Below are 13,414 nucleotides of genomic sequence, written 5' to 3'. Positions count from 1 at the left end.
GTGGTTAGTGGTTAGGTGGTTCCAGAATGCCAGTGAATCACGGCTCTTCCTCTACCACCTGTGCCTGGCATCTGGCAGCTTCTCTGAGCTTCAGTTTCTTTACCAGTAAAAATGGAACGAATGGTCAGACTTGCTATAAAGTTGGTCTAAGGATTAAATGAGAGAATATAAAAGAACAGCATCCAGCACATGATAAAAACTGAACGTTGGCTATTTTTACCTCTGATTATAGTATCACGATCCCAAGAATTGTTGTTTTCCCTACACACCATATTTCAAAATTTGTACGGTAACATCTTTGGGTTCTTCATCGGGTAATTCATTTTTCTTCTCAGTAAATGAGAAAAGGGAATCATATGCTTTCCTTGACACTGTCCGCTGGTGGGGCATGAGGCGTGTCTCGGGGATTAACCATTAACCCTAGTGTGTGAGACCGGCGCTCAGTGTTGCAGGGCTGGAAGGGAAGGGAGAGACCCACTCACCAAGCCCAGCCCTGTTCCACACAGGAGGATTCAAAGGCCTAGAGGAGGTAAGTGCCCTGCCCTGTGTTTCCACAGCTAGAACCATGACATCACTTATGTGGTTATGATTAATTGATTATGATTAGAAAAGATTAGCATGCTTAGGAAATCGAGCTTGTGGTTAGGCAAGACTCTAGTCATCCAGCTGACTTTGTAAAATGGAAGTGAACGGGTGACATGAATAAGCTCACTTAATTAGAGACTTAGACTCACAGGGACGCGTGGTTACTCCAAGTATGAAGAACTTGCGAGACCTCTGCCTGACTGTTCTTGGGTGCGAGGGGTGGAGCCAGCCTTCCTCATTAGAATAAGGTAAACAGATTCAGTCTAGTTATAAATGGAAAAAAATATGTGTCCTCGGTCACTGAGGGCTGTAGAGAGTGGTGCGTGGCTGGAGAGCTCAGGGCAGCAGAGAGAAGGGGGCAGAGCATGAGTTCCAAGTCAAAATTTGTAGGGATCATCGGAGCGCCTTTCTCGAAGGGCCAGGTGAGTAAAAAGCGCGGCCTTGAATAACTGGAATTCATGACAAAATCTCAGACTTGAGAATTAGGAAGATCTTAATGTCTGCCTAGCTCCGTTCCCTGGAACAACCGGGCCTGAAATATATATATATATATATATATATTTTTTTTTTTTTTTTTAAGTCCTCTTACCATTTTGCAACATTGGAGAATTATGGTCACAAACTCACTTATTCTCATGGCTCCTAATCTTAGCTGCAGCCAATTTTATGTGAATCTACTACATTTTCTTTGTATTCTTTAAGAGAACATATTTTTATTTGAATGGATTTGGACTGTGTATGTATTATAGCTACTCATTGAGATTCCCACGTTCTTGTTGCTCAGAGGCGAGAGGATTTTAAGCAAACACATTGGTTTAATCATGTATTAATGCCTAGAAACAATTCATGGATTGGCAGCATTTTTCAGACTTCTTTTAGTCTGCATAACCTAAATGTTATTGCTTTTTACAACTTGCTGGATGATTCATATTCTTTGAGGGCTTTCATGATCCTGTGAAAGTGTTAGTTCACGGGCTAGGTAGAATCCTTTGTGTATCTCCTTTTGAGGGAGGAAAAAAGAAAAAGGAAAGAAAAGAAAATCCACCTGGAGGTTGGCAACATTGAAGGGACTAATGCATTTATGAAATTCCCAGATTGCCAACACATGCCAGCAACATTGCACTTTGCAGCCTTTTCTTCTGGTGAGCGCACTCATTCTGGCAAATACGGTGTGATGAGAGACCTCAGGCTTCAGCAAGCATCGGTCCTTAAAGGCGGAAAACCGAGAACAAGAACAAAAGCAAACAAGACAAAGTGTGAACCGAAACTCCGCGGATTGATATTTTGTCCCTGTGGTTGTTTCAAACAGGGTCTTCGTTTTCCAGCGTTCTCTTTGCCCATCTGGGTAGTAGTTCACTCCTTTCAGTTTTGAACTCGTGTTTGGCACTCTGGCATTTTATTGCAAAACAGATTGGGAGAGGTCAGAGGGTAGAGACCCAGACTGCATCTGGACTGTCCGTAAACACTGCTGCACCACCCCTGGTAGCCCTTCAAAGCTCTCTCCCGGACACGGGGACATCTTGCTGACACAGAAGTGTTTCTTCTAGTGCTCGGGTTAATTGCAAAACCCACAATATACTCACCTATTCTTGCGACAGGTTCTAATGAAGACAGAATGAAAGTAACTGACCGAAAGGAAGGAAAGGAGGGAGGCAAATAAAAATTTAAGAAGGAAGGAAAGAAGGAAGGAAGGAAGGAAGGAAGGAAGGAAGGAAGGAAGGAAGGAAAGAAGGACAGAAGGGAGAAGGGAGGGAGTGCGGGAGGGAGGGAGGCAGGAAGGCAGGTAGCAGCCTGAATATACTCTGGTCCTCGGACCTCAGCAGAAGAATTCACGCTGTGATAATAATAGCCCTTCAAAGGGATAGTATTTTGAAATACAGCCTGATGCACTTTCTGTTCTTCAGTATTTCTTAGTATTTCTTTTTTTGTTTTCGCCTAGAGCTCTTCCCTTATTAAAACTTGGCCCCATGAGAAGGAAGCTTATTGTCTCCTGATAGTAAGGGCTCAGAGAGAGATGTTTCTACCCTAAGCCCTAGCATAGGAGGAAAATGGTGGCCAACATATTAGCATCTCTCCTCACCTACAGGAAGTAGAAGTTCACAAACAGGCAAAGGAGAGGATTAAGGGCAGATGACCAGGAGGTTGAGTCTGAGGAAAGACTCCACTCACTTGCAAGGCAGAGAGCGGTGCATGGGGAGTTGATGGCAACAGACGACAGAAGTACTATATTTATTGTACAGTTCACTAAGGCTCAGAGAGGTCTGGTAATTTGCTAAGTTACTAGCCTTGACTGTGATTCGAGACAGGATTGGATGATCCCGAAGCCTATGCTCCTGACGTGTGTCGATGCCGGCAGTTGGCAGTGGACTTGACCCTTGTGGCCAGTTAGGGCTGGGGCCCAGCTTCGAAGTCAGTGGAGGTAACGAGGTGATCTCCAGAGTGAGTCGGTAAACCGAGCAACGAGAAAAGACCAATCGTGAGAAGCAGCTCGAATCAAACAAGTAGAAAAGAATGATGGAACGTATCACTCTGGGAAATCTAGTCACTGTGTGAGCCCAAATAGAGTGTCAGCTAAGGGGTCTAGAGGACTTGTTCCAAAGCTTAAAAGGAAGAGGGAACCGGCCAGGGCGTTTTCTCGGGGTGATGGGTTTTGAGCATCTACGAAGCACTACAACGTGTAGCCCCTGAGCGGAAAGAACCCTTGGGCTGAAATCTAACAAGGGAGGAAAGACAAAGCAAACAACCACCAAAGGAAAGGCAAAATTCGAGCCAAGCAGCACTTCCCAGAGGTTTAAGGAAGGGGCAGTTCCATCTGCTCCAGGAGGGAGGTGTGTGGGGGTGCGCGTGCCAGCAGGCAAGGGAGAGAAGGAGCAACACATGTCAGGCCGAGGCAGGCGGGCACTTGCCACCCGGAGCAGGAATGTGACACGCAGGGCTCGCCCAGCAGCCGGGCCAAGTCAGCTGTCCCTGGAATTCGGTAGAAATAGCTGCTTCGTTTGGTGCCACAGCCCCAGTCGTAGGGACAGACACACACACGGTCTCTTGGCACGTCTTCTCGTTGGGTAACACAGAGGAACTTCCCGTGCCTACCAGCCCTGCTGGAAATCAGAATCAGCTGCAGAAGAGGACTGTTCCTGTAGACTTGGATTCTGCCAGGAAGCTGGAGGGGATTTATGCCAAGGAGGATGTGGGTTGGCCTCTCTGACGTAGGAAACGGCAAGGGGAGAATTCTTGTCCATCTTGCTGAAGCAAGTCAGAACCTGAAATACCGGATTGGCTTTGTGGCTTCAGCTCCGGGTGATGAGTTTCTGCCGCCAGGAGCTCGCTCGCTTACCGCCCTGCGGACCCGCACGTATGGCTCTCTCCTGCCAGGCTCGGCTTTTTCTCAGGCTTTTAGCCAAGTCGTTCCCTGGGTTTGCAAAGTAGCTCCAGCACGCCATCCCTTTTCCCAAAAACCTGCTCATGTTGCAAGACTCAGCTGGAATGTCAACCACTCTACGCAGCCTTCCCGGCACACTGTGTCCCCGGCCGAGTCTGGAGCATCTGTTTTTGTTGCGATGACCTGCATGGCACTGGAGCCGATCTCCACGTACTGTAACTGGGGTTAAATATACAAATCCCTATTCGCTCATGAGTTGCTCAAACACAGAAGGCCTCTCTTTTTAGTTGATTGTGTCTCTGTCTCTAAGAGTGCTTTTGCACAAAATACATCTTCGCCATGTTGGTAGCGCGGTGTCTGTCATGGGAAGAGGAGACGCAGGTCCCGGAACCCAAAGAACCTGGAAGTGAACTAAGACTCTGCCATTTGTTAGCTGTGCGTCTGTAGGAAAATGAAATAACCTTTCCGATTCCAGAGCCTCATCGTTGACGTGGGACTCACTCAATCTGCCTTGCTGGGATGATTCCATGAGATGGGGTAAATTCCTGGCTCGGGAGGAACTCAAAAAACGATAGTTACTCTTCACCCGATTAAAGAATGAAAAGAGTTTCTATTGTGGGCATCTGATCATGTCTGAATTATTTTATTTTCTAATCATTTAGCCACGAGGAGGGGTGGAAGAAGGCCCCGCAGCATTGAGAAACGCTGGCCTGCTTGAGAAACTGAAAGAACAAGGTAATTTTTCCATTGAAAGATGACCAGCCTGATTTTCTTCCCGCTCTGAAGAAAGGAGCAGGCTCCTGCTAAAAGGGGGTGTACCTGCAATGACATTTATCCCACAGAACTGCAGCACGAGTGGTCACTTTAGAGGTACATCCTATTTCTTAAAAAAGCAGTGTATGGAGAAAATGCTCTGTCAGTATTGTTGGCTGAAGATCCTCACTCAGATATTTTGTCTTTCTGGCCAGGCGATTGTATGAAAGAATCTGTGGGCTAGAACGGGGGTTGGGTGGGGGAGTAGGGGAGTCAGGGGAACTGCAAATGAAAAGCAAGGGGCAGCAGGAAGTACTCGGCTGGCAAGAGGACTCCTGTTTGTAAAAGGAAATAAAGCAGGGATGACGACGACGATGAGGATGATGTTGATGGCACCTAGTGTTTGCCCAGCGTGTCGTTGTATATGCAGACACCACACATACACATACATGAGCCTGCAGATAAGAAATGATACAGAGTCTAAACGTATCGGCTAAAGCAAATGTCGTCTTTCTATATAAAATTCCTGATGAAGAATTGGCAAGGACACAGAGCTACCAGAACTGTCACACGTTTCTGGTGGGAATGCTTCATGATACAGCCACTTTGGAAAGTAGTTTGGCTCTTTCTTAAGTAAACGTCCAACTGCCTTCTGGCCCATCACATCTACTCCTAGGTATTTACCAGGAGAAGTGAAAACACATCCACACCAAGACTTGTACTTGAGTGCTCCTAGCAGCATTATTATTATTTTTTTTTAAAGATTTTATTTATTTATGTGACAGAGAGACAGCCAGCGAGAGAGGGAACACAAGCAGGGGGAGTGGGAGAGGAAGAAGCAGGCTCCCAGCAGAGGAGCCTGATGTGGGGCTCGATCCCAGAACTCCAGGATCACGCCCTGAGCCGAAGGCAGACGCTTAACCGCTGTGCCACCCAGGCGCCCCCTAGCAGCATTATTTTTAACAGCCCAAAGAACGGAGACAACAGAACACCCATAACTGGTGAAGGGATACATGACCGGTGGTTCACCCACACTGCGGGCTGGTGCTCAACCATAAAAGGAACAGACCACTGACACAGGCGAGGACATGGGTGAGCCTCAAAGACAGCTCGCTAAGTGAAAGAGAGCACACACAAGAGACACCTACTGTGTGACTGCTTGTACATGAAATTCTAGAAAAGACAAAAGCATAGCAACAGAAGCTCATCAGCAGTTGCCTTGGGATGGGCAAGGGAATGACTGCAAAGGGGCATATGGGAGTTGGGGGCGTAATGGACGTGTTCTCAATCTTGATTATGGTGGTGGTTTCAAGACTGTAGATGTTTCTAAAACTCATTGACCTGTACAGTTAAGATGAAAGAATTGTAGTAAATAAGAATTACATGTCATGAAGCTGAAAAAAGGAGGGGGAGAGAGAACAGAAGGGTTGTGTAAATGGACCGGACTAGTCTCAGTTTACGAGCATAATTTGGTGAGGTTTTATATCAGGTTAAATCTCTTAGATGTGTTATTGAATCATGGATACGCACAAACATATAATAAATAAAATACACAATGACTAGTTAGTTCAGAACCCCGAACTGATCTCATGCCACAGTTTTACCTGAAGCTCTGTACCTTGAAGCCTAATGCAAGGCCTTCTTGGACGTGCACCCACGTCGTTAGGAACCTGGGATTGCCTGCGATTTCTCCTTATTAAAAAGTTATAATAAGCCTTTATTTCCTGAGCTCACTGAAGTGTTAAGCTCGTTGCTAATCGTATGCTTACTGAATTCTGACAATACCACTATGAGGCAGGTACAATGCACCGAGGAGGGAGCTGAACTGCTACAGCAGGTAACAGATTGGATTGAAACCAAGGACTGTTAATTATAGTCAGAAAATTTAGAAAATACTGGTGTGACTGGTGTATTTCCTTCTGGGCACATAATACATAACATAATATATAATATATATATATTCTTTAAAAAAAAACTATTTCTTTATTATAAATACAAATGCTTATTGGAGAAAGGTAGAAAGCACATAAGCCAAGAGGACCACACAGAGATAAAGACGGCAAGGCCGCTCATTAAGCCCAAACCGGAAGATTATCACTGTCCTACTTTCGTGTCCAGCCTCGCTGGATTGATTCCAGAGGTATTCACCGAGAGCCTGTGTACAGCTGAGATGACGATGTCAGGCAAAAACAGACATGGTTTCTACCTTTGCAACTTTTATGGTCCTTCCCAATGTTTTCTTTGCTTATCCTTATAAAAGTACACTGTTGGGGCGCCTGGGTGGCACAGCGGTTAAGCGTCTGCCTTCGGCTCAGGGCGTGATCCTGGCGTTATGGGATCGAGCCCCACATCAGGCTCCTCTGCTATGAGCCTGCTTCTTCCTCTCCCACTCCCCCTGCTTGTGTTCCCTCTCTCGCTGGCTGTCTCTATCTCTGTCGAATAAATAAAAATAAAATCTTTAAAAATAAATAAATAAATAAATAAATAAATAAATAAATAAATGTACACTGTTGTGTAAATTTGGAATGATCCTACACAGACTGTTATGTAATCTTTTTTTATGTAGTAACTTGAATTTTGCTTTTAATTATAGAGTGTGATGTGAAAGATTATGGGGACGTGCCCTTTGTTGATGTCCCTAGTGATCCTCCCTTTCAAATTGTGAAGAATCCAAGGTCCGTGGGAAAAGCGAACGAGCAGCTGGCCGGCGTGGTGGCGGAAGTCAAGAAGAATGGAAGGACTAGCCTGGTGCTGGGCGGAGATCACAGGTCTTGTTTAATGATTCTCTCTCTGAAGTCTGGCACAAATGGCATAAGGGAGTATAACCAAACCGTGAGAGAAGAGAAAATAGGAAAGGGAAAGCACTGATCAATACTTCATACCGAATTTTCTGCCTTTTTTTTCTTTTGTTTCGGTTATTATTTTCTTTTGGAAATAGAGAAAGCTCTATTTGAAGTCTTGCATTATCTTTATTACAGCAGAAAATATATGACATGAGTGGATTTCAGTAAAATATTCAGCACAAACTTACATTCCTAAATGAATAAGCATGAGAAATTTCCTAGCCAGGTTATTGTACTTGACTCCAGAACAACTTATTTAAGTCAACATTTAAAAATACGCTTCCTGTTATAAAAGTAATACTTTCAAACTTTTGAAATACACACACACAAATAAATAAAATAATAGTAATTATATTTCCTAACAAGCGTTTCAAGTGAAACTGCAAATCGAACATATTTGCTTCCTGCCGTACTGTTTCACTTGTACCTGACTTTGTTTAACAACCGTGTTATCCCATACTTTGTTCTTAACTTAAAGTACAGATTTCCCTATGTTACCTCATGATATATATAAGCATAATTTTTATTGTTGTATAATTTTTCATCAAGGTATTAAATCACTCTACATATCCATATTGCCACCTATTCAGGTAATTTTCAAATTTTCCTGATTATAAATAATGTGGCAAAGACCCGTTCTGTGCACGAGCCTTTTTAATGTCTACTCTCGAGGTCCCCGAGCACATATTCAGAGGTCTAATCAGATCAGAAAGTACAAACACGGGGCGCCTGGGTGGCTCAGTCTTAAGCCTCTGCCTTCGGCTCAGGGCATGATCCCGGGGTCCTGGGATCGAGCCCCACATCAGGCTTCTCTGCTGGGAGCCTGCTTCTTCCTCTCCCGCTCCCCCTGCCTGTGTTCCCTCTCTCGCTGGCTGTCTCTCTCTCTGTCCAATAGTTAAATAAAATCTTTTTAAAAAGAAAAAGTGCAAACACAACAATGGCTCTTGAAGCAGGCATCAATCACTTCGGCTCCAGAGCCAAACCATTTCCGGGGCTCCTGTGTGACAAAACTGCAGTTGAGAAACTGGGGCTCACTTTCTTTTTTACGTGGAAAAATTTGTAAGTGGCAGTTTTAAGAGTGGCAAAGAGCCACAAGCCAAGACATCTGAAGGGGAAACAAATATCGAGCAGCAGGATCAATACTAAGCTTCGAGGCGGGCTGCCTTCACCTGAGCAACTGTGAGGTCACAGTTCTCTGCACGACGCTTGACCGTCTGCCGTGGGAGAACACAGACGCCGGGTGGCCAATCCTAAGCTTCGGACTTTTATGTAAGATGTCACTCAGTGCTTCCATCCGGCAAAGTTTCTGGAGCTCGGAGCATTTGAGTGGAACTTTGAGAGTTCTGGACCTGGCTAAGAGTGGGTCTTTACACGTGTGGCAGGAGAGGAGAGAGTTCAAGAGAGCGTCTGAGTGACGAACAGCAAGCGAGCCCCCAGGAAAATCTGGCTGAACTGGATACAAGGATTTCTGAGTGATGCTCCCCAGTTGTAAAATCATTGGATTTTAGGAAAAACGGACTCTGTGGTAATTCACTTGAAAGAATGGAAGTATTTCCCAAGAGACAAGAGAAAGTGAGACTGATTTAATCTTGAGAATTAAATAGTGTCTCATGCTAAGGAATTTCTTGTGTAGCTAGTGTTTTTATACAGATTTAATTTTTGGTTAAAATAATAATTTGCAATTTTATTAGAAGGTGGTTTCCAAAAAAAAAAAAAATCACAGATTTTTTAGTAGGGCCATTGGTGTAAACTTAACTTGTTAGTAATTAAGCACAAGCTATGCTTTCTATGGTTATAAGTATTTAATGGGCACCTCCAATTAAAAACCTATCAGAAGTACCAGCCATTTTGACTGAAAGGAAAACCAAGTGAGAGCACGGAGTTAATAATATGATGGATGGAATAATATTGCAAACCTGATGTTCACACTGTATTTTTCCTCTGAAGTATGGCGGTTGGAAGCATCTCTGGCCATGCCAGGGTCCACCCAGATCTCTGTGTCATTTGGGTGGATGCTCACACCGATATCAACACTCCACTGACAACTACAAGTGGGAACTTGCACGGACAACCGGTGTCTTTTCTCCTGAAGGAACTAAAAGGAAAGGTAAGAGGCTGGTTGCTATTCTATTAGAAAGGAACGGTCTCTTTAGCAGAAGTTCAGGTGATAGAAGGGAAGGAGGAACCTGGTGCCATCTTACTTTCGATGTCATTGCAAACCATCTTCTCAGCAGCCAATAAGCTAAGGGTTGGTGCGTAAAGGAAGTGAGGCCCTGTGCCTCTACCTTACATGATAGTTTGCAAACTGACTTTACATATATCTTCCCTCTTGATTCTTAAGTTACCCAGTTCAGTATGTGGGGCAGAGAGTAATCCTTTATAAGCAAATTAGCAGAGGTTCAGAGGTTAACTGACTTGGTCAAGATCACATGCCAAGCACATAGCAAGGCAAGCACCAGAACTGATCTATAACCTACCTCTTTCTACCATGTGCTACACAGCCTCTCATGCTTTGCAAGCGTCCCCTCCAATCATGGGACCTTTTTCAAAAATGGAGTTTTAAAATGTGGATTACAAAGGTTTATTATTTAGCATCCTTACTGTGAGAAGTTTGTATCTACATCGTAAGAGGAAGAACTAACTCCTTGCTCCCTAGAAACTTCTTTTCTAAAAGATGTGAGGTGACATTCCAGATGAAGATGTAACGCTGTGGTTCATATTCATCGATATTCTGTAGCATATCAAAAACAATTCTTACTGATATAGCTGTACAATATTGGTCTTTATGAGGATACCTGGGGATCCAAACCCCCTTGTTAAGTGCTCAGAAGTAACACTTTCTGAACTGATGACCAAGTGATAGATTTATAAAGTTGCAAAGTGTGTAGTTAGCACATGGGAATAGCCACCCTTGGCTCCAGGACATCTGGAGAGCACCCGAAGAGCTGCTTGAAAATCTCCCCCAGTCACTCTAAGCCATCCTTGGGACTCTAAGTCCTTACTGAGAAGAGGAATAAAGAAGAAAGCCACAAAAGTCATGAAAGCACACCGATTTCTTCATAGCAGATTTTGGGAAAGCAGAGCCCAGTGGAATGGGGCACGGAGTGGGTAAATGCTGACAAATGATTCAGGTTCGGGTCTGGACCAGGGTGAAAGTGGGTAAGGCCAAGCTACCTAGATACCCCAAACCAAGGCAGGCATTCTCTTCTGAATTTTGTATTGTGTTTTAATGATTTCTTCAAAATATATGTTCTAAATAGAAGATAAATGCAATCCAGCAAGGGCCCTTCACTTTCAATATAAGATGTGCTCAAGAATCATATATACTAATCAAATGGAAACATTGCAATTTTAGATCCCCGATGTACCAGGATTCTCCTGGGTGACTCCCTGCATATCTGCCAAAGATATTGTGTATATTGGCCTGAGAGACGTGGACCCTGGGGAACAGTAAGTTTATTCCTTGATGTGAATTACCTTCATTTTCTCTCTTTTGCATGCTAGGCATGCTGGTCAAACCTATGAGAAAAAAAATGATTTTAAGCACCAAGTATATATGTCTATAACTATATACCCATATAAATATTTATGTCTATAAATCAGGTGATCTTTATATTAATTTACTGTTAAAAATAAATCGATATATACATATAGTTCATAGGACTTAAATATTTTATGTATTTTACCACAATGATCCTTTCTTTAAAAGGAAACAAGACAGCATAGAGTTAGACTCTTTATTAACTGTAGGATTATCTTAATATCTTTCATAGCTACATTTTGAAAACTCTGGGTATTAAATATTTTTCAATGACTGAAGTGGATAAACTGGGAATTGGCAAGGTGATGGAAGAAGCCCTCAGCTATCTACTAGGAAGGTATGATGCTTGTGTGTGTGTAATGTAAATATTATTAAAAGGACTTACTACTGATGTTAATGTAAATTATTAATAAAGCCTTCATGTAAAATTATGGAACTTCACTGGATTGTTACTTTTTATAAAACAAGGTAAAAACTATATTTATGTACTATGTATTAAACCACCAACTTTAAACTGAATTTCTTTCCCACCTCTTAAAAGGAAAAAAAGGCGAATTCATCTGAGCTTTGATGTTGATGGATTGGACCCATCTTTCACACCAGCTACGGGCACACCAGTTGTGGGAGGTCTGTCTTACAGAGAAGGTCTCTACATTGCAGAAGAAATTTACAAAACAGGTAGGTAAAAATTGGGATGAATAAAGAAGCAAGTGTACACATGGCCAGTATATATTTATACCCTCCGATCTGAAAATCAAGCCCCATCGGACACTTCTAGAATGCCCATCACATGATGCAATCACCACCTGTTCACGCTCCTGGATAATATTTCAAGGCAGGGTACTGGATTAAAAACGTCAACTATTTAACAAATTACATTATTTTCCATTGTTGTTACAGGGCTACTCTCAGGATTAGATATAATGGAAGTGAACCCCTCTCTGGGGAAGACACCAGAAGAAGTAACTCGAACAGTGAACACAGCAGTAGCAATAACCTTGTCTTGCTTTGGAGTTGCACGGGAGGGTAATCATAAGCCTATTGACTACCTTAACCCACCTAAGTAAATGTGGAAACATCACCTAAAAATCTCACAGCTAATGTCATAATTAGCCAATCTAATAATTTACTTAAGCTTATAGTTATTTTCCCAAATATTTGGTCTTTCTGAAAAATGTTCTGCCTTGGTAAATATTGGTATAATTAATATAAACTATCAATTCCCTCTTGGTGTGAAATTCAAGATTTGGAAATTCTAAGTTTTGTGTAATTAAAAGCACACATAGAGTGGGACTCCTGATATCAGGAGATAAAGCTATCCCACCTGAAAAGGGACCATATTCCCATGTTGTTCAAAAGATGTGATTTTTATAATAAACTCTTTATATTAAGGTTCTATTATGTCTGTATGTTTCTAAACACATGGATTTATTGAGGATTTAAAAAGCCCACAGTGAAATCATCATCCCCCAAACACTGTGAAACTGGTGAGACGAAACTCTGCCTCCTGGTTTTTTCATCTGTAAAATGGGTAATGGTACGGCCTCGTGAATCTCCAAGTTCGTTAATGTTAGATGACCATGTTTTACTTTTTCTAAACCTCAGACATGATATTGGTTTATACTTTAAGCAAGGCTGCTATTGAGGTAGCCTTTTTGGAGGTAGAAAGAAGAAACCAAATTATTTGTTTCTAATACCTTCTAATTCAGATAGGAATTTCACTAAATTATCTGCGGCTTCCAAACATTCCCTCCTCCCCTTCACTCATTGCAATTATAGTGTCTCATTGGCTGAAATCCTTAAACAACCCACAAACTCATCTTGGCTCTGGAATATAGTGAGGGAAATGGAATATAATAAAATAAAATAAAATAAAATAAAATAAAAGACTAAACTACAGTTGATCCTTGAAGAACATGGCTTTGTACTGTGTGGGTCCACTTATAACTGAATTTTTTTTTGATACAGCACAGCAATGTAAATTTTCTTTCTTATGATTTTAATAACATCGTTTCTCTAGCTTTATTATAAGAATACAGTATATAATACATATTATATATGTATATTATCTACAAAATATCTGATAATCGGCTGCTAATGTTATCAGTAAGGCTTTTGGTCAACAATAGGCTATCAGTAGTTAAGCTTTTGGGGAGTCAAAAGTTATAAATTTTCGACTGTGTGTGGAGGTCAGCACCCTTAACCCCTGTGTTAAGGGTCAACTGCATGATCAAAATCAGGGAAGCAAACTCTTCCCCTCCTCCCCAACTTATACAGAACTCCAGCAGACTCTGTAATGAAGCCAATCCCATT

General features: G+C 42.5%; 1 protein-coding gene across 3 annotated transcripts; it reads left to right on the top strand.

The window, feature by feature from the left end:
* The first annotated feature begins 437 nt into the window (after window positions 1-437).
* On the top strand, window positions 438-12,497 carry ARG1 (arginase 1). Of its 3 annotated transcripts, none has more exons than XM_048225928.2 (8): window positions 438-529; window positions 4,627-4,834; window positions 7,311-7,485; window positions 9,508-9,667; window positions 10,916-11,010; window positions 11,334-11,438; window positions 11,643-11,779; window positions 12,002-12,497. In XM_048225928.2, the coding sequence occupies exons 2-8, from the start codon at window positions 4,789-4,791 to the stop codon at window positions 12,166-12,168; spliced, it is 885 nt and encodes a 294-aa protein (XP_048081885.1). In that variant the 5' UTR covers window positions 438-529; window positions 4,627-4,788; the 3' UTR covers window positions 12,169-12,497. The 3 variants fall into 3 exon arrangements, with proteins under 3 accessions (XP_048081885.1, XP_026360589.2, XP_044242268.2); XM_026504804.4 differs by lacking the exon at window positions 438-529 and adding an exon at window positions 546-1,007 and having other exon boundaries at window positions 4,627-4,699; XM_044386333.3 differs by lacking the exon at window positions 438-529 and adding an exon at window positions 639-833.
* Window positions 12,498-13,414: the final 917 nt, after the last annotated feature.

Source organism: Ursus arctos, unplaced genomic scaffold (genome assembly GCF_023065955.2).
Source record: "Ursus arctos isolate Adak ecotype North America unplaced genomic scaffold, UrsArc2.0 scaffold_13, whole genome shotgun sequence".
NCBI classification, from domain to species: domain Eukaryota; kingdom Metazoa; phylum Chordata; class Mammalia; order Carnivora; family Ursidae; genus Ursus; species Ursus arctos.
Note: the sequence above shows the minus strand (reverse complement) of the source record. Positions and strands in the feature narration are given on the sequence as shown.

Bases quoted from the DNA above. Each gene is read 5' to 3' on its own strand.
- ARG1 (XM_026504804.4), top strand. From the start codon at position 951: ATGAGTTCCAAGTCAAAATTTGTAGGGATCATCGGAGCGCCTTTCTCG. The intron at 1,008-4,626 runs GTGAGTAAAAAG...CTAATCATTTAG, and splicing joins CGCCTTTCTCGAAGGGCCAG to CCACGAGGAGGGGTGGAAGA. The intron at 11,780-12,001 runs GTAGGTAAAAAT...TTGTTGTTACAG, and splicing joins AGAAGAAATTTACAAAACAG to GGCTACTCTCAGGATTAGAT.